The sequence below is a fragment of the Cricetulus griseus genome, chromosome X, assembly GCF_003668045.3.
Source record: "Cricetulus griseus strain 17A/GY chromosome X, alternate assembly CriGri-PICRH-1.0, whole genome shotgun sequence".
In the NCBI taxonomy this organism is placed as follows: Eukaryota; Metazoa; Chordata; class Mammalia; order Rodentia; family Cricetidae; genus Cricetulus; species Cricetulus griseus.
In genome coordinates, this window is record NC_048604.1 from 28,931,163 (window position 1) to 28,951,737 (window position 20,575).

The 20,575-nt window shown below is 42.0% G+C and overlaps 1 protein-coding gene across 1 annotated transcript; it reads right to left on the reverse strand.

Moving 5' to 3' along the window:
• Nucleotides 1–293: 293 nt before the first annotated feature.
• On the reverse strand, nt 294–14,760 carry LOC100765456 (rhox homeobox family member 1). Its single transcript, XM_027433536.1, has 4 exons — nt 14,381–14,760; nt 7,971–8,016; nt 6,470–6,650; nt 294–394 (listed from the first exon to the last, which is right to left on the reverse strand). The coding sequence occupies exons 1-4, from the start codon at nt 14,758–14,760 to the stop codon at nt 294–296; spliced, it is 708 nt and encodes a 235-aa protein (XP_027289337.1).
• Between the last annotated feature and the right edge of the window lie 5,815 nt (nt 14,761–20,575).

Below are 20,575 nucleotides of genomic sequence, written 5' to 3' on the forward strand. Positions count from 1 at the left end.
TGTCTCTGACAATGGATGGAGAATACACATCAAACAGGAACCTGTGTCTGTGGTGCCAGCATTTAGGTTCTCTAGTGAAACTAAAGTTGTAAAATTGATGTGTCATTATTTGTTCTACAATGAGCGCGAACAATCGTCCCTTTTGGAATTAGTCCATGGATATTTACCCGTGATTCAAGAGGGTTCCAGAAGAAAAATACATATCAAGCACTTCCTATGCACATATGCACACACCCATGTAGCAGCCAAAACACAGGCAGAAACATCTGGGTTGTCAGACAGCCTTTTTTGCCCTATGTCCTTTTCCCTTTCGGGTGCATCAGGCGCTGCACTGAGGGTGCCGTGATCTGTTCTTCTGCAGAGACTTCAGGAGGTTCATGGGCAATGAACAGACCTAAGAGAAAGGTTTCCCACAGCTTTATTAACCCATACCTAGAGTCTGACTCCAGGCCCCAACCTCAGGGGTGGGGGGTAGACCTGCTGGATTTGTATGTTTTTGTTTTCATAGGTTCTTCTGCTCCGGGCAGTTGCACATGGCAAGTTCTGGAGTGAACAGAAAAGTTACTTTCTCAGACTAGACAAAGATTCCACTTTTTTCACCTCAGAAAAGACTCTCATATTGGGTTTAGCAGCCTTGAAAAGAGGCCTTGCTCTAGGCACAGAAACCAGAACATTCCGTAGCATTGAATTGAAATTATAGGAAAATTCTCTCCTTTTGTAGCTGGAGGTTGCATATGGAATCTTCCTGAGGACTGTCCATCAAAGAGTGGAGAAGGTTAAAGAGGTATGGAGTGGTGTCTGGGGCACAGAACCACACAGCAATGACCCTGTAGAACAATTGACCTGTGTCCGTTGGCTCAAAGAACACCTCCGATTCCCCCTCAAACATAGAAACCAAAATGTTTTGAACTTGGAAATCTAGAAGCCTGTGTGAATTCGTTGCCTGTACAGCAACTTGACACTGCACACAATTGCCCAATTATTAGGGAGATATTTTGGTTCTCTGTGTACTGGATGTTGTAACCCCTTCGTGTTCACTACATTGACATATAGGAAATAGACTACAAGAGCACAAATGGACTCTTAAGCACCAGCAGCTTAAGAAAGGGCCCAGATTGTGTAATTTAAAAATTCATTTCCCTCCTGAATGCTTTTCACTCCATACAGTTTTATAAGCATTTTATAACATAGTATGGACATGGCTTTGTCCATCCCAATAATATCTCTTGAATGACTTTATTCTCTAATGTTCACACGGTAAAAGTCAATGTGTGTGATGCTGTGATGAAAAAAGTTTGGTACAAGTGGCAATAATACTAATGTCCAATAATAGAGCAGATAGTTTGGGGTCAGGAAGAAGTCGTTAGTATCCCCCCTTCTCGTAACTACTATGAGACAAGCGGAGTAATAATGTTTTCTGTAAATTCAAAGACACATCCTAACTTAGACTGGAAACTGCCTCTCAAGGCAGCATACAAGTCAGAACAAATAGGAGTCTATGGCCACACCACCCTGAATGTGCCCGATCTCGTCAGAACAAATAGGAAATTCAGTCTCTTACATGGAGTTGGATTCTTTCTGTCCTGCCCGTCAGTTCCCGCATCCATTTGTGAAATAACACTCCGAGGATTAAATTAATATTAAATATAATTGTTTGGCAACAGCTCAGACATATTACTGACTAGCTCTCTCTTATGAATTAGCCAATTTCTATTAATCTGTGTATTGCCATGAGACTGTGGCTTACTGGAAATGCTCTGGCATGTTACTCCTTCAGCAGCTATATGGCATCTCTCTGACTCTGCCTTCCTTCTCTCTGCGTCTTTGTTTGGATTTCCCTCCTAGCTATATTCTGCCTGGCAATAGGCCAAACAGCTTTATTCATCAACCAATAAAAGCAAAGCATGTTCGCAGCATACAGAAGGACACCCCACATCACTTAAAATTATGTATATGAGTCCGCGGAATATGGTCTCAGAAAAATGACTTAGATGAAATATCTAGAAGCACAGGGTTCAGGAACCACAGTTCTTGGGCAAACCTGGCCCTTCAGGGGTCTTTGCTGGAGGGGTCAAGTGACCAACAGATTCTTTCCTGTCTGTGGAACTTCCTCCAGATGACTTCCCTCTGGACACCTCCAAGACCCACTCTCCATGTTTGCTTGCTTTCCTCTACCCTAGGTTATCCAGAACATCTCCTGCAGCAGTTGTCCCCAAGTGTGGACATTGAACAAAAGAGAACCTAAAACTGTCACCTGGTTTCTGTTGATTGATGCTTTCAGGCCCATGCATCTTGCTGCACCTATGCAGAAGTTCCAAGAGGGACCCCACGGAGTGCCAAAGCCTGGAGAAATTCTGCAGAAAGGCCTGGGGCCATACAGCTGAGTGCCTGGGAACCACACAAAAGCAGGATCAGGCGACCAGGCAGCAGCTTATGTCTCCCTCTGGAGGACTAGATGGGTACAACAAGGTCCAAAGGGCCAAAGATAAGCCCAGCAAGTCTTAGGAGGTTCCCTGATTTAATCAATACTCTTCCTCTCCAGTCATATGGCACGTTCCCTGAGCCACACTGAAAACAGTGGCCCCCTCAGGCTCCCCATCAGAGAACAGGTGCCTCTCCCTATTACTCCTTCCCCAGCTCCCAGCGGAGTCTGCCAGTGTGGAGGTGTACTTACAGATGAGCACAGGTAAATGGAGATGCTGTACCTGGGCTGGAGTGGATGCTCAATGTTCAGTGTCTTTCCCACCTCTTGTGACTCTGAGCGCATGGAGTTCCCTCAGATGGGAAGTCTGAGCAGGAAGAGAAGCTGCCAGCGTTGCTGAACTTTGAAGCCTAGCTTTCCTGTCTTCTTGCCGCAGTTCTGGGGGTGTGACAATGGGAGGCTATGGACTGGGATGTGATTTCAGGGAATCTTGCTCTCTTTTCCTTGTGCATCCTATCGTTCCCATAGTTTCCGTGTCATCTGCCTGTTCCTACCTTTTTTCTATTGATTAATAGAAAGAAATCTGATCTTTTAACTCTCCACTGAAGCCTCAGGGCAAGAAGAGGGGCTCAGCATCAAAACCCTTCCGGGAGAGTGTCCACCATGGAGACTGAGCAGTGTTCAGGAAAGGAAACACATACAATTCCCGGGAGGACTTTGCTGGGGAGGTCTGTCTCCTCTGTTCAATCTCTGAGTACTACATGAATTTTCATTCACACAAGAGAAGCCAGAAAATCACTCAGGAAAATCATTCATTAGATACCAGTATAAATACTATACCAATATAAATACTGTAGCGAAAATGATGGAAAGTTGGAAGGCATCTAAGGTAAACTGAACTTGAAAAACTGAATACACCATCGAATGTGAAAGGTGATTTTTATGTGTAGGTGTGTGCTCATGTGCATGGATGTCCACTGTTGCTGTGAGCTCACATATGTTTATGCTTAATGGATGTGCACAATAAGGATGATTTTTGGTGTCATTCTTCAGGTGCAATTCATATTCATTTTTTTAATCTGGAAGGAAAAATATGAGTCAGATTGTTTATCCCCCCATTTTAAAATTTTAATTAGAAATAAAATTATTTTTACATGTCAATTCAAGGTCCCTTTCCCTCCCCTCCTCCCCTGCCCCCCCCAACTAACACCCTACCTCTCCCCTACCCTTTCTGCACCCCAATTTGCTCAGGAGATCTTGGCCCTTTCCCTTTCTCCAGGGGACCATGCATATCTCTCTTAGGGTCCTCCTTGTTTCCTAGCTTCTCTGAGTGTGGATTGTAGGCTGGTAATCCTTTGCTCTATGTCTAAAAATCATATATGAGTGAGTACATACCACGTTTGTCTTTTTGTGACTGGGTTAACTCACTCAGAATGGTTTCTTCTAATTCTATCCATTTTCCTGCAAATTTCAATGTTCCTTTGTTTTTTTTTTTTTTCCGATGAGTAGTACTCCATTGTGTAAATGTACCACATTTTCTCTATCCATTCTTCGGTTGAGGGGCATCTAGGTTGTTTCCAGGTTCTGGCTATTACAAATAGTGTTGCTATGAACATAGTTGAACAGATGTCCTTGTTGTATGAATGTGCTTCTTTGGGTATATGCCTAAGAGTGGAATTGCTGGATCTTGTGGTAGACTGATTCCCATTTTCCCAAGGAGTTGCCATACTGATTTTCAAAGTGGCTGTACGAGTTGGCACTCCCACCAGCAGTGGAGGAGTGTTCCCCTTTCTCCACATCCTCTCCAGCATAAACTGTCATTGGTGTTTTTGATTTTAGCCATTCTGACAGGAGTAAGATGGTATCTCAGAGTTGTTTTGATTTTCATTTCCCTGATGGCTAAGGATGTTGAACACTTTCTTATGTGTCTTTCAGACATTTTAGATTCCTCCATTGAGAATTGTCTATTTAGCTTTGTACCCCACTTTTTAATTTGACTGTTTGGGGTTTTGGAGACTAGCTTCTTGAGTTCTTTGTAAATTTTGGAGATCAGCCCTCTGTCAGATGTGGGGTTGGTGCATATCTTTTCCCAATCCGCGGGCTGTCGTTTTTTCTTGCTGACTGTGTCCTTTGCTTTACAGAAGCTTCTCAGTTTCAGGAGGTCTCATTTATTAATTATTGTTCTCAGTGTCTGTGCTACTGGTGTAATGTTCAGGAATTGGTCTCATGTACCAATTCGTTAAAGGGTATTTCCTATTTTTTCTTCTAGTAAGTTCAGTGTGACTGGGTTTATGTTGAGGTCGTTGATCCATTTGGACTTAAGTTTTGTGCATGGCGATAGACATGGATCTATCTGCAGTCTTCTTCATACCAACATCCAGTTATGCCAGCACCATTTGTTGAAGATGCTTTCTTTATTTCATTGTATAGCTTTAGCTTCCTTGTCAAAAGTCAGGTGTTCATAGGTGTGCAGATTAATAACAGGGTTTTCAACTCGATTCTATTGGTCTACCTGTCAATTTCTGTGCCAATATCAACCTGATTTCAGGACTATAACTCTATAATACAGCTTGAAATCAGGGATGGTGATGCCTCTGGAAGTTCTGTTATTGTACAGGGTTGTTTTGGCTATCCTGGGTCGTTTGTTTTTCCATATAAATTTGAGAATTGTTTTTTTCAAGGTCTGCGAAGAATTGTGCTGGGGTTGTGATGGAGATTGTGTTAATCTGTAAATTGTTCTTGGCAAGATTGCCATTTTTACTGTGTTGTTCCTACCTATCAAAGAACCTGGGAGATCCTTCCATTTTCTGGTATCTTCTTTAATTTTTTCTTTTCTTGCCTTTTTTTTTTTTTTTTTTTTGGTTTTTCGAGACAGGTTTTCTCTGTGTAGCTTTGGAGGTTGTTCTGGCACTCGCTCTGGAGACCAGGCTGGCCTTGAACTCACAGAGATTTGCCTGCCTCTGCCTCCCGAGTGCTGGGATTAAAGGTGTGCACCACCAATGCCCGGCAATTTCTTTCTTTAAAGACTCAAAATTCTTATGGTACAGGTCTTTCACTTTTTTTGGTTAGTGTTACCCCAAGATATTTTATGTTGTTTGTGGCAATTGTAAAGGGTGATGTTTCTCTGATTTCTTTCTCAGCCCATTTATAATCCATATATAGTAGAGCTATTGATTTTTTTTAGTTAATCTTGTATCCTACTACTTTGCTGAAGGTGTTTATCAGCTGTAAGAGTTCCCTGATAGAGTTTTTTGGTTCACTTATGTAGACTATCATATCATCTGCAAACAGTGAAAGTTTGACTTCTTCCTTTCCAATTTGTATCCCCTTGATCTCCCTTTCTTGTCTTATTGCTCTAGCTAGACCTTCAAGGACAATATTGAAGAGATTTGAAGACAGTGGACAGGGATTTCTTAAAAAAGCCTGTAATGTTTTGACAAGATGAAGTCACTTCTGAACAGTTCTGTGAAAAATGATGAAATGAGAATTTGATGAAGTGGGGGCAGGGAATAGCAAAATAAAAATGTGGAGAAATTGTGTTTGTGCATGTTCCTTACAGCCTTCCTGCCAGAGGAGTGGGCAAAGGGAGAACCATCAGCTAGCTCTCCCCCCCCACCCCCGAGTTTCCAGTTCTTTATTGTGCTCTGGACAGATCTGTTGAATGTTTGCTTGTTATACACACACACAACAACTGCTGCTGCCAGGGCCCAGTGCTCATGCTCATGGCCTCCTGATTCTGCTCACATCCCCTTCCCCCAAGACCACGTGGGCAGTCAGGAGGCTGGGACACTGATTCATAGGCCCCAGGAGAGCTAGGAGGCTGCAGCAGAATGTGAAGCAAGGGTAGTACTGCCCATGCATGCTGCTGAGCCTTCCCTTGTTCTGCCAGGGTGTTCCAGCCCCCCTCACCTGCTCTGAGCTGCCTTCGGTAGAAATTGGAGTAAAACATATCTTTTTCTGTGGAGGGCACACACAAGGAGTGAATAGATAATTCTGTACTTTATTTCTAAAGTAAGGGGAAAAAGATAGGGATGTGGAGGCCAGCACGGATGTCAGAGTTCTCATGACACCAGAAGAGCCCATCCCCGACTTGCTCCTGGAGAATGATGATGTTCTTGGACTCCACCAAAGTCTTCATGGCAGGGTTCTCTTTGATAGAAGCGGAGTGCTTACTTGTTAGTATCTTCTGGTTCTTCCTCAGTTTAGCTCTCTTGTTGTTAAACCAATCCTGAAGTCAGAGGGAGAGAGGAATTAGATTAACACTTATAGCAGTTGCTGCTGTGGTGGGAAAACACATTAAGGAGTATCATTTGCTTCCTGGAGTCTATTTTGAACCCACAATACAGTTTTTAAATGCTCACATGTTTTGCATGGCTGCAGCTATTAGTCATGTATAGTCATGAACTTGCCTATAGTTTCTTTTCCTTTTTCTTTTTTCAAGACAGGGTTTCTCTGTGTAACAGTCCTGGCTGTCCTGGAACTTGCATTGTAGTTCAGTTTGGTCTCGAACTCACTAAGATCCACCCGCCTCTGCCTCCCAAGTGCTAGGATTAGAGGCGTGCACCACCACTGCCCGGTTGCCCACCGTTTCTTAATTCCTACTTTGTATGCCACCACCACAAAAGCAAAAAAAATCATGTAACATACAATACCACACCCTTAATTCTGCACAACTTTACCCGATTAGAACCATGGGCTAAGCTTTCTGTGCATAGGCTTACAGTCATTCTTTTCTTAAAAATTTCCTTAGACATGGTCTCATGCATCCCAGGGTGGTCATGAACTCCCATTGTAGCCACGGATTGACTCCTACATGCTAGAAACTTAAATTTACAACTGCTACTGTCTGGATCACCTCTTCAAAACCTCCTAAAAGAGACAAAGAATCTCACCCTCTCGGACTTTAGCTCGCGTTCCACATTTGTCTCACCTAATATGAAAAGGCCTTAGTTGATGAAAGTCTATTTTATGGCTCAATTATTTGATTTCCCTCACATGTTTTCATTCAAATTCAATCTTTTGCCAAGAGAATATGTGATCTCTGCAACCACATGATCATTTCCAAGTTACCCTGAGTTTCAAAATGATGGCCAAAAGAAGACCCCTGTGAAGGACTCTCGTGTGTTGTGATGAATCAAATGTTATCAAATGCTAATTATATATATGAGCTATAATTAACATTTGATTCCTTGTGACACATGTGTGTGTACAAAATGTATGTTCTACACAATACTATATATTATATGAGAGGAAGAGAGAGAGAGAGAGAGAGAGAGAGAGAGAGAGAGAAAGAGAGAGAGAGAGAGAGAGAGAGAGAGAATGCTACTTTAGGGATATATGTGACTGCCAGTCAGTCATGGGGTAGAAACAACCAGCTAAAGTTTCCCTTCTCCATTTGCCAAGGTCCCATAGCCCAAACCTTACTTCCCAGGATAAAACACACAAGGAACAAACACAGCAATTTCGCATGCCTAGGACAAGGTGCCCCATGTGCTGAGGCAGGACTGAGATCAGCACTCTAGTAAACTACTTGTCCATGCTGACTGACCTTCACTTTCTGTTCATCCACATTCATGAGCTCTGCCAGTTCTTTTCTGTGGACAGAAAAAAAGACAAATATTCAATATTCCATACTAGGCAGGGAATGCACTACAATTAGTATACTTCTTTTGTATTTTAAAATTTAATATCTTGTTCTCCATACTTATTCTTAGTTCCATTGCAGCCTGCCGGCAGGAGGCCCTCCAACAAGACCACCCCAATTGCTGAGGGACTCAGCCTCCTGGTGCAGACCCAGAATCCCTCTAGTTCTTCCCCGCTGTCCCTTTTATCCTTTCCTTCTAGTCCAGCTCCATTCTTGTGACTCCTCACTGACCTACACAACAAGTCTACCACGAACCCCCAGCAACCCTACTCATCTGGGACACAGCTACCTCACAACATCTACACTAGGCTAGGACCAAAGGACACACCCAGCAAAGATGACACCAGATGTTGACACCAAGAAACACCTCAAACATCATAACTTAGATCTCAGCAACAAAACACAAACATGAATGAATACAACATGATTCCTCAAGAAGTCAGCCACTCCACTGTGTTAGGCTCTAAGAAAAGCAATTTATCTGGAGCACAAGACAAGGACTTCAAAACACCAATTATTAGTATGTTCAAAGACCTTAAAGAAGATAGGAAAAATGCCTTAAAGACCATGAAAACACAAAGAGTTGAAAGAGTGAAAACAATTCAAGACATGAGAGCAGAATTTAACAAAGAAACAGATTCACCAAAGAAAACCCAAAATGAAATAAAAAGGGGATGAAAAACTCAGGATGCCAAACAAAAATCTCATATGTAAGCCTCAATAGATTAAAAGACATGGAAGATAGAATTTCAGATTTTCTTTTTTTTTTTTTTTTGAGACAGGGTTTCTCTGTGTAGCTTTGTAGATCAGGCTGGCCTTGAACTCACAGAGATCCATCTGCCTCTGCCTCCTGAGTGCTGAAATTAAAGGCACATGCCACCATCACCCAGTTAGAATTTCAGATCTTAAAGACAAGGTAGAAGAAATAAATATCTCAGTCAAAGAACATGTTAAATACTAAAAATAAAAATCCAGGCATAAGAGAAACTCAATGCAATTTCTCTAAAATCAGGGACAATAAAAGGCTGTTCACTCTCTCCACACCTCTTCAATATTGTCCTTGAAGTTCTAGCTAAAGCAATAAGACAACAAAAGGAGATCAAGGGAATACAAATCAGAAAGGAAGAAGTCAAACTCTCACTATTTGCAGATGATATGACAGTCTACATAAGTGACCCGAAAAACTCTACCAGGGCACTCATACAGCTGATAAATATCTTCAGCAAAGTGGCAGGATACAAGATTAACTCAAAAAAAAGTAGCCCTACTATATACTGATGACACATTGGTGGAGAAAGAATCAGAGAAGCATCACCCTTTACAATTGCCACAAACAACATAAAATACCTTGGGGTAACACTATCCAAAAAAGTGAAAGACCTGTCCCATAGGAATTTTGACTCTCTAAAGAAATTAATTAAAGAGGATACCAGGAAATGGAAAGATCTCCCATGCTCATGGATAGGCAGGATCAACATAGTAAAAATGGCAATCTTGCCGAAAGCAATCTACAGATTCAATGCAATCCCCATCAAAATCCCAACACAATTCTTCCCAGACCTTGAAAGAACAATTCTCAGCTTTATGTGGAGAAACAAAATACCCAGGATAGCCAAAACAACCCTGTACAATAGAGGAACTTCTGGAGGCATCGCCATCTCTGACTTCAAGCTCTGTTACAGAGCTATAGTTCTGAAAACAACTTGGTATTGGCACAAAAATAGACAAGTAGACCAATGGTTAAAACCCTGATATTAACCCACACACCTACGAACACCTGATTTTTGACAAACAATCCAAATATATATGCTGGAACAAAGAGAACATCTTCAACAAATGGTGCTGGCATACCTGGATGCAGACATGTAGAAGGCTGCAGATAGACCCAAGCCTTTCACCCTGTACATAACTTAAATCAAAATGGATAAAAGACCTCAACATAAACCCAGCCACACTGAACCTATGTAGGGGAAGCTGTAGCTGTAAACCTATTAGAAGATAAAGTGGGAAATACCCTTGAATTAGTTGGTACAGGAGACTGCTTCCTGAACATTACACCAGTAGCACAGACACTGAGGTCAGCAATTGATAAATGGGACCTCCTGAAACTGAGAAGCTTCTGTAAGGCAAAGGAGACAGTCAGCAAGACAAAATGGCAGCCCACAGACTGGGAAAAGATATTCACCAACCCCACATCTGACAGAGGGCTGATCTCCAAAATATACAAAGAACTCAAGAAGCTAGTCTCCAAAACACCAAACAATCCAATTAAAAAGTGGGGTACAGAACCAAATAGACCATTCTCAAGAGAGGAACCTAAAATGGGTGAAAGACTCATAAGAAAGTGTTCAATATCCTTAGCCATCAGGGAAATGCAAATCAAAACAACTCTGAGATACCATCTTACTCCTCTCAGAATGGCTAAAGTCAAACACACCAATGACAGTTTATGCTGGAGTGGATGTGGAGAAAGGGGAACACTCCTCCACTGTTGGTGGGAGTGCCAACTTGTACAGCCACTTTGGAAATCAGTATGGCTACTCCTCAAGAAAATGGGAATCAGTCTACCACAAGATCCAGCAATTCCACTCTTAGGCATATACCCCAAAGAAGCACATTCACACAACAAGAACATCTGTTCAATGATGTTCATAGCAGCACTATCTGTAATAGCCAGAAACTGGAAGCAGCCTAGATGCCCCTCAACTGAAGAATGGATAGAGAAAATGTGGTACATTTACACAATGGAGTACTACTCAGCAGAAAAAAAAAAAAACAATGGAATCTTGAAATTTGCAGGAAAATGGATGGAACTTGAAGAAACCATTCTGAGCGAGGTTACCCAAGCACAAAAAGACAAACATGGTATGTACATATGTGGATTTTAGACATAGAGTAAAGGATTACCAGCCTACAATCCATACTGCCAGAGAAACTAGTAAACAAACATTGTCTCTTGGAGAAGGGGAAAGGGTCAAGATCCCCTGAGCAAATTGAGAGCATCGGAAGAGGGGGGAGGGGGCCATGAGAATGAGAAGGGAAGAAGAGGAAGGATGGGAGCAGAAAGTTTGAATAAGGTGTAGATTAGAAAAAAGGATATGCGATAGGTAGGGTTTTAGTTGGGGGGTGGTAGGGGAGAAAGGGAGGGAGAAGGGAACTGGGATTGTCTTGTAATTCAATCTTGTTTCTAATTCAAATAAAAAATGAAAAAATCCAGGCGTAAATAACCCAGAAAATCTGGGACGATATCAAAACACCACACCTATGAATAATAGGTATAGAGAAGGAGTAAAAACCCAGGTCAAAGGTACAGAAAATACTTTCAGCAAAACCATAAAAGAAGGGTTACCCGCTCTAAAGAATAAGATGCTTATCAAGGTACAAGAAGCATACAGAACATCAAATAGACTGGACCAGAGAATACCTTCGTCACATAATAATCAAAGCACTAAACATACAGGACAAATAAAGAATATTAAAAGCTGCAAAGAAAAAGGACCAAGTCACATGTAAAGGCAGTCTCATTAGAACAACACCCGACTTTTCTATAGAGAGTCTGAATGCCAAAAGGGATTGGATAGATGTTCTAGAATCTCCAAGGGAGTACAGATGTCAGATGAGACTACTAGATACAGCAAAACTATTAATCACATTAGACTGAGAGAGAAAAAAGCATTTAAAGATTAAAAACAAATTTGAGCAATTACTATCCACAATTCCAGCTCTACAGAACACACTAGAAGAAAACTTCAGGCTGAAGAGAAGGTTAACTACACCCAAGAATACACAAGCAATAAATAATCCTAGAATAGTTAATCAAAGGAAGAGAAAATTCTACACCACAACAAAATAACAGGAATCAATGAACACCAAACATTAATAACTAATTATATTAATGGCCAATACTTTTCCCTATCAAAAACGCACTAGCAGATTTGATAAGAAAATGGGATCCATCTTACTGCTGCATTCAAGAATCACAGCTCAACTCCAAGGACAGATGTTACCTTAGGGTAAAAGGATAGGAAAATGGTATCCCAAGCAAATGGAACCAAGATGCAAGCAGGTGTAGCTATTTTAATATCTGACAAAACAGACTTCAAAACAAAACTAATCAGAAGAGATAGGAAAGAACACTATGTAGTCATTAAGGAAAAATTCAAGAGAAAATATTCTAGATATTTTTGCACCAAACACAGGGCTTCCAAGTTCATAAAAGAAATAGTTATAATCACATTAACATAGTGATAGTGAGCTATATCCCCTCACACCTCTCCAAGTAGATTCTTCAGTAATCCTTAAATGAGCATTATTTAGAAGTGGTTTGAAGGGAGGTGGGGGAGGGGGGAATTGTGGGGGAGGACAGAGAGGAGTGGAAGGAGGGGAAACTATAGCAGGGATGCACTGTATGAGAGGGAGGAAGAAGTGTATTTTTTGCCTTGTCTGAAAATTAAAGGCTGTTTTTTGAGTGCTGTGTAGTCTAGCTGTTATTAATGTACTATTGAAGAAATAAATATCTAAATCTGCCACTTGCAGATTATACATATTTTTATGGCATTGGGAATTGGACCTACAGTCCCAGATATAGTAGGCAACAGGTCTACCACTGAGTTGCATATTTTTATATTTATATGTTTTCAGTCTTATTTTGAGATCGAGTCTCACTAAGCTGCTCATGCTAGCTTTGAGCATGCTCCTGAGATCCGCTAAACCTGGAAGTTCCCATCTTCCTTGATCTGCTTTCCATATGGCTGGGATTAAGGCCTGTGACACTAGGTACAGCTAACTACACAAACTGACTGCTGGAATGGTATAGGTTTGCAGGGGCGTGAAAAGTCTTCATTCTTCAGGACATTTAATCTCTGAAATATTTTATGTACAAAAACCAGGCCCCACATAGGCAATACACAGAAAATAGATAAATTTAGATGTTTAACACATTTTAACGTTCCTGTGTATTGAAAGAAATGATCCTAACAAGAAAGCATCACATGCAATCAAACAGAATATTTGAACATCAATAACTCACTCCAAAACACATGCAGATTTAGATATGAGAAGACTTTCTTAAAGAGACGTTTGACCACAAAGATAGGCCATAGTGGCCATAAGCACAGGAAAAGTTTCCCAGCAGTAAGGAAATCCACTTCAAACCCCAGATATTATCTCACACCCAGAAGGTGGCTATTAACAACACCCACTAATAACAAGCCTGTTGAGCCCCTGAAGACACAAGAAACACCATGCTCTCTGCAGAGAAATGTCAAACAGTACATCCACAAAGGAATTGGTTCCTTTAAAAAAGCGAGGACGGGATGATCACATGATACAACAAATCTAACAGAACCTGGAGTTTTAAGGAAGACATTTCTCTACTCCCCTTGCTCAGCAGGGAAGCACAATCCATATGGGCCACAGAGAAAATGCACCCAGACAGCTTTTCACAGGTGGTGTGATAACAGAAAACACCTGGTAGCTGTGCAAAGGGCTGTTTGGGATAGAACTGACATCAGAGAAAACAGAAACTCTCCCTGATGTTAGCACACTGAAAAGGCTTGAAGACATGCCAACTGAAGCAGGTTAGTTCAGAAAGGACAAATTCTGCCTGGTTTTCCTTATGTGAGGTGCCTAGAGGAATCACATAGAGAGGATAAATAAAACAGGAGAGAGGTAGCTGGGGACTAAGTGCATGGAAGCGCAGTTATTTAATGGGCTCACGTTTCACCTTGCCATCATAGAGAGACTCCCCTAAACATCATTATAGAGAAAAGTAAAGACTTTGGTATCATGGCTGAGAGGGGAAGGAAGTCAATCCTGATGACACAAACCAGTAATTTCAGCTACTGAAGAGACTGAGGCAGGAGGATCACAAGTTCAAGGACTGCCTGGGATACAGAGCTAGTTCAAGACCTGCCTGCACAACTCAGACCCAGATTTAACAAAACTAAAAAGAGGCTATGGTCACCTACAGGGCTCTTGTAGCCCTCACAACACAGCTCATGCTGGGAGCCTGTGACTCCTTTGCAAAACCAGCCAGTGCCTGCTGTGTAGGTCACCCCTTTGCTCAGGTTCAGCGGCTATTTCTTCCTCAGAGTGAGCTCATGTCCTGAGCTCACAAGAGGGCGCACTTCTGTGGCGCCCATGGAGGCTCTGTGCCCTGGAAGCTCGCTGAGGATCTTGTACCTCAGTGGCACAGTTATGAGTGAGTCTATATGCTGAATTTGAAAGACATTAGAAACTTTTAACAAAACTGAGGAGAGGCCAAGGGACAGAAAAAGTAGCCCAAAGTCCAGAAGGACAAACCCAATACATACCGTCTGAGAGCATCTGGGTACTGAGTTTCTTCGAAAACTGCCCGAAGTTCCCACAGCTGTCCAGGCGTGAATTTGTATGGCTTCCGAGGAATTCTGAATGCTGGCTGGCCACTGGCTCTGATCATGTTCCCAGCAATCTCCAGCTCTCCATGCTCGGTGCCTTTGTTGTTATTCATGGCATAACCCTCGTAGCTATGGTTGCCTCCAGAGCTCTGGTGGCCCTCACAGCATAGCTTATTCAGGGCTTCTATGACTCCTTGGTCAAAGGTGCCACTGCTTGCTGAGTAGCACAACCTTTCCTCAGGTTCGGTTATTATTTCTTCCTCATAAAAGCTTACTCCATAGTAGTCGTAGTCGAAGTAGAAGTACTTGCGGGCCATGACTTGAGCTCTTCAGAAGGCGCACCCTTGTGGCTTCCACAAAGGCTGCAATTGCTACCCCAAGCTGCACACGGCCCTCTAAGCATGCACACGTTCCCCTCTCCCTCGCTGCTATTGGCTTTCAACTTACAACCTTGGGTGAGGCTCTAGGTTGGGCACACAAGGGGTGAAGTATGGGCACGAACTGGTGCATGGATCCACCCCATGGAATAATGACAATTGTCATAAGTAGTATAGCAAAAAAACAAAAAGCTGCTTGAAGCAAAATGCTAGTTCTTAGACTCATTCGAGAAATGGACCAGAAGTTGGTGGTGAGCTGAAGATTTTCCTTGGCTCTAAGAGAGGATCTTGACAATGGCTGAGAATGCATTTTAAGATGATTTAGAGGTGGAGAGAAGATATCAATAAAAATAAGACAATAAAATAAACTATATTAGGATATAATTTCCAATTTCTTCTTATATGGTCCTAAATAAACCTTCATCTTTTTGTACCATTATTTGAAGCATCGTTCTTATTGTTGGAAATTAGGAAATCAAAGTAATGCTTAACTCTGAAAAATATTGGCTGATTCATTACATCCTGCAAAATAAAATTAGACCATGATTTAATTTGGGGTAAACAGAAAAATAAGCATGTGTGTAACTATGAAGACTTGCTTTTCATTTTAACACATAATATAATCATATATGTGCACATACATGTTGTAGAGTATCACCGAGAGAAAACTGCTTGGTCAAGAGTTCAAATGTTTGGGACCCCAAACCCTAAACCTTTCTCGGGGTGACCTTTCAAGCACAAAAATCATTTCAAATAACAAGAACAGTCAGCCAGAAGCAGGACTATAGAAGCCAAAAAGCAAGGTTAGTACAGTAAGAGACTTTTCCAGAACTATGGACTTTGATGGATTAGGTGTTTGTTTGCATTTGGCAGGTGGTGCTGTCTACATGCTGCGTTTTATCATCTGAATGGGACTTCCATCATGGAGTCAGTTGTGCTAAGGTCTAGGGGCCTACTAAGGTCTGGGGCCCTGTCATGGTTATATAAACAATCATTTTAAAGTAAAATTCTTTATTATTTATTATTAGTATTTGACTTGTATTTGTATACAAGTGTTTCCTGCCTGTCTACTTTTGATGACATAAAATTTTAGGTTCAAGACGGTCACAGTTTAAAATGTTTAGGGAGGCTGGGGAGTGGAAGGAGGATGGGGTGGGGGAGGCAGGTGGAAGGTTTGGGGGGAGGATTGGGGGGAGGGGAGGGAGAGGGAAAAGGGATTTACATGTGAAGCAAGCTTGTTCCTAATTTGAACTAATAAAAATTTAAATAAAAATGTTTAGGGAGGTCTTGTTTAGTAGCATTCCAGAAGGGAAGGTTCCAGGACTCTTTTATGAACCAGACTTACAATATTCATCAGTGGCTGGGTATCCAGAGTTTTCTGGATCATGTACAAAAGCCCCAAGGTTGGCAGATATGAAGGAACCATGAGGGGTCATCACTCTGTCTACCACTCCTGCTCTTGCCTGCTGGGTGACTTCAGTCAAATCTTTCTAAAGCAACCTGGCTGTTACTGCCTCTCTATCTATGATCTGGACAGTGTCCTGTGTTGACTCTTCACTAGCATTCTTCCTCGTGTCCCTATCTGAGAGAAGTGCCTAACTTCGTCTACCATGACAAGACAGTCTGTACCATTGGCTACCAAGCTCACAGTCTTGGCTCTGACATCACAAATCTTACTCTTACCATTTTCGTATGTATTTCTGTGCACTGTGCCCTTTTCTGTGATTTTCCTCAGTTCACTCAGAGTGCCAGGTACTAGCCATAGGCTTCATTTGAAATGTAATTTATTGATATCCTTGGCCAGACAGGTGTTGTCAAGTCTTAGAGGAATCTTCCTTCTCTGTGACCTGTGTTCTAATATTTTCTGTGACTGATAATAAGTGTTAAGATCAGGTCTTTATGTATGGAAGTCTAAAGGCTGACATTCTTGGGCATGCAGCCCCTTTAATGGCTGCCCAAGGGACTTTCCTGATAACAGCTGGCCTGTTGTATAAGGTTTGCCTTCACTTTGAGAGTAGCAGGAGCCCTAATGGACTAGCATTTCTCCAACCCATTCCAACTGGAGGGGTGGAAGGATTAACAACTGGAGCCCTGGTATCAGAGGAGAAAATCTGTCAGCTTTGATAACAATTTTGCAGCTAACTCAGATGTGCGTGTTTTAGACGGTTTGTTGTTGTTGTTGTTTGTTTTCTCCTGGCATCATCTGCTTCTGGCCTAGAGATCCTTGAAGAAGGCAGATTCTGACACTTTGGGTCATTCACACAAATCATCACAGGACTGTGCAGAGTGAAGAATTGAAGGATAGTTTAGCACACAGCTGATATTTCAAATAGCATGGGACGCTTCTGGGCCGTCTTTCACAAGGCTCAACACTGCTCATACCCGGCTCTGGGGAGGCATAATTTCCTCCAGAGCAGCCAGAAAGCTCTGCAAACACTCTTGAAATGCCACAATGGAAGACCACAAAAGCTTGGCAGGCTCCAATTTTATTTATGAGTAATGTCTGATGTGGGATGTCTTTCTGTATGCTGTGGATATGTTTTATTACCATTAGTTAATAAAGAAGCTGATTTGGCCAATAGCAAGGCAGAATAGAGCCAACCAGGAAATCCAAGCAGAGATACATGGAGAAGAATGGGAGAGTCAGGGCAGACACCTGCAGCTGCTGGGAAAGCAAGATGTGAGGTAACAAGCTATGAGCCTCATGGTAAAATGTAGACTAGTAGAAATGCATTAATTTAATTGTAAGAGCTCATTAATAATAAGCCTGAGCTAATAGGCCAAACAGTTTGTAATTACTTTTAAGCCTCTGAGTGGTTATTAGGGAACTGGCAGGTAGGAGACAATGTCCAGTTACAAATGTCCAAAGTAGAGTTCGTGCAGGCAGGGAAGAAGGGATACCTACAAATTTCTAGGGCATTGAGGAAGGTCTTTGCTGAGATATTTAAGGTATCCTCCATTCTAAACTCTTAACAATCTCTCCACAGTCTTCCATTTGTTCAGAACAAACCAGTCAATACCCTAAGCACAAAATTCTATAAAAATAAAATAATAATACAAGGCAACTTTTAGAAATTTTTTACAACATTCATCATTGTATTGGTTAAAAAGTAGCTCCAGTTCAAATGAGTTTCAAATTAAATTACTGTGGGAAAAAAGAAAACCTAAGACTCAGCAGGACCTTGTTCTTGGCCTAGGGACTGTTAAGCACAGGCTATCTGGACCATGACCCTAAAGTCAACCCTGTCTGTAGTTAAAGTCTTGACAGCAATCTAAATAGAAGACTGATCACGGGATAAGAATCTTGCACATATACAAAGTATATAGGAACATAGTGTATATCAAGAATACTACAGTGTGTAAAAAGTTAAGCCCCGAAACTTAATGCCTTTTTTACACTTTTTTATTTTTTCCATTTCACATACCAACCCCACTTCCCCTCCTTCCCCTCTCCTGCCCCCCTCCACCATCCCAAGCCCCATCCATTCCTCAGAGGGGGTAAGGCCTCCCTTGGGGAGTCAACAAAGTCTGGCATACCAAGCTGAGGCAGGACCAAGCACCCCCGCCCCCGCATCAAGGCTGAGCAAGATATCCCACCATAGGGAATGGGTTCCAAAAAGCCAGTTCATGCACCTGGCATAAGTCCTTGTCCCACTGGCAGCCCTCCTCAATAAATCAAGCCACACAATTGTCACCTACATTCAGAGGGCCTATTTTGGTCCCATGCAGGTTCCTCAGCTGTCAGTCCATAGTCCATGGTCTCCAACTAGCTCGGGTCAGCTGTCTCTGTGGTTTCCCCATCATGGCCTTGACTCCCCATTGTTGATATGATCCCTCCTTCCTTTTGTCAACTGAACTCTAGGAACTCAGCCCAGTGCTTGGCTGTGGGTCACTGCATCTGTTTCCATCAGCTACTGGATATAGGTTCTATGATGAAAATCAGAGGAGTCACTAATCTGATTATAGGGGAAGGCCAGTTCAGGCACCCTCTCCATTACTGCTCAGGCCATCCTTGTACATTCCTAGGAATTTTCTAGCACCAAGTTTCTCCCTAATCCCATAATAATTCCCTCTATCAAGATATCTCTTTCATTGCTCTCCCTCTCTGTCCTTCCCCCAACTGGGTCTCACATTCCCATCCCCCATCTCCTCCCAGTTTACCCAGGAGATTTTTTGGGTGGGGGACGTTCGAGACAGGGTTTCTCTGTGGCTTTGGAGGCTGCCCTGGAACTAGCTCTTGTAGACCAGGCTGGTCTCAAACTCACAGAGATCCTCCTGCCTCTGCCTTCTGACTGCTGGAATTAAAGGTATGTTCAACCCAGGAGATCTTAACTATTTCTCCTTCCTGGGACCCTCCTTGCGTTTCTTTATTAGGGTCGTCCTTTCTACGCAGCTTCTCTGGAGCTGTGCATTGTAGCCTGTTTATCCTTTCTTTTACATCTAACTCTCACTTATGAGTGAGCACGTACCATGTTTACCTCACTCGGGATGTTTTGTTTCCGGTTCTGGCTATTACAAACAACGCTGCTATGAACATAGTTGAGCAAATGCCCTTATGTGCACCTGGATTTTTGACAAAGAAGCCAAAATCATACAACAGAAAAAAGAAAGCATCTTCAACAAATGGTGCTGGCATAACTGGATGCTGACATGTAGAAGACTGCAGATAGACCCATATCTACCCCAAATAGACCCATATCTACCCCAATAACACAAAACTCAAGTCCAAATGGATCAAAGACCTCAACAGTTACATTGAACCTGACCGAAGAGCAAATAGCCTTGAATGCATGGGCACAAGAGACCACTTCTTTGATATAACACCAATAGCACAGACACTAAGAGCAACAATTAATATTGTGGACCTCCTGAAACTGAGAAGCTCCTGTAAGGCAAAGGACACGGTCAATAAGACAAAATGGCAACTCACAGAATGGGAGATGTTCACCAACCCCATATCTGACAGAGGGCTGAGCTCCAAAATATATGAACAACTCAAGAAATTATTATATAATTGTCATCCTAAAATATTAACTATATACTCATTCTGCTTCTGTAATCTTGCTTAACCACTGCTGGCTCAGAAAACACACAAAAAAAGAAAACAAAAAAACAACAAAAAACATGCTAATGTCTCACATAGCAGGAACATCCCCAGAGTTTAGACAATTGTGGTTTATGTCTTTAAACATTTCAACCCCTGTCTCCCCCCTTTGCAGCAGCTCTCAGACTGGCAAAGGTGGCTGTTGTAGCAAGGTTTCTACAAGTAAACTTTTTTAAAAAATCTTCTTTTGATGATTACCTTTTAATTTTTATTTTATGTGCATTGGTGTTTTGCTTGCATGTATGTCTGTGTGAGCATCTTAGACTCACTGGAACTGGAGTTATAGACAGGTGTGAGCTGCTATGTAGGTGCTGGGAACTGAACCTGAGTCTTCTGGAAGAGTATTAACTGTTGAACCATCTCTCCAGCCCCAAATTGTTTTTTTTGTTGCTGTTTGCTTTTTTTTTCTTGCCCAGGACCAGGGCATGAACAACCTGTGACAGGCAAGGAAAGGTTATTTATCTGTTTGGGTTTGGGGAAATTTTTGACTAGGATGTAGGAATGTGGATTTTCTATTTCATGAGTCCACCACAGGTGGCCATTTTTTTCAATCTTTACAGTTGAAAGAAGTTTTGTCTAGTTGTCTTTCCCTGGTGATCTTGAATTCTGTAACACCACCTGCATGTTTTATGTATGTTTTGAATGAATTTT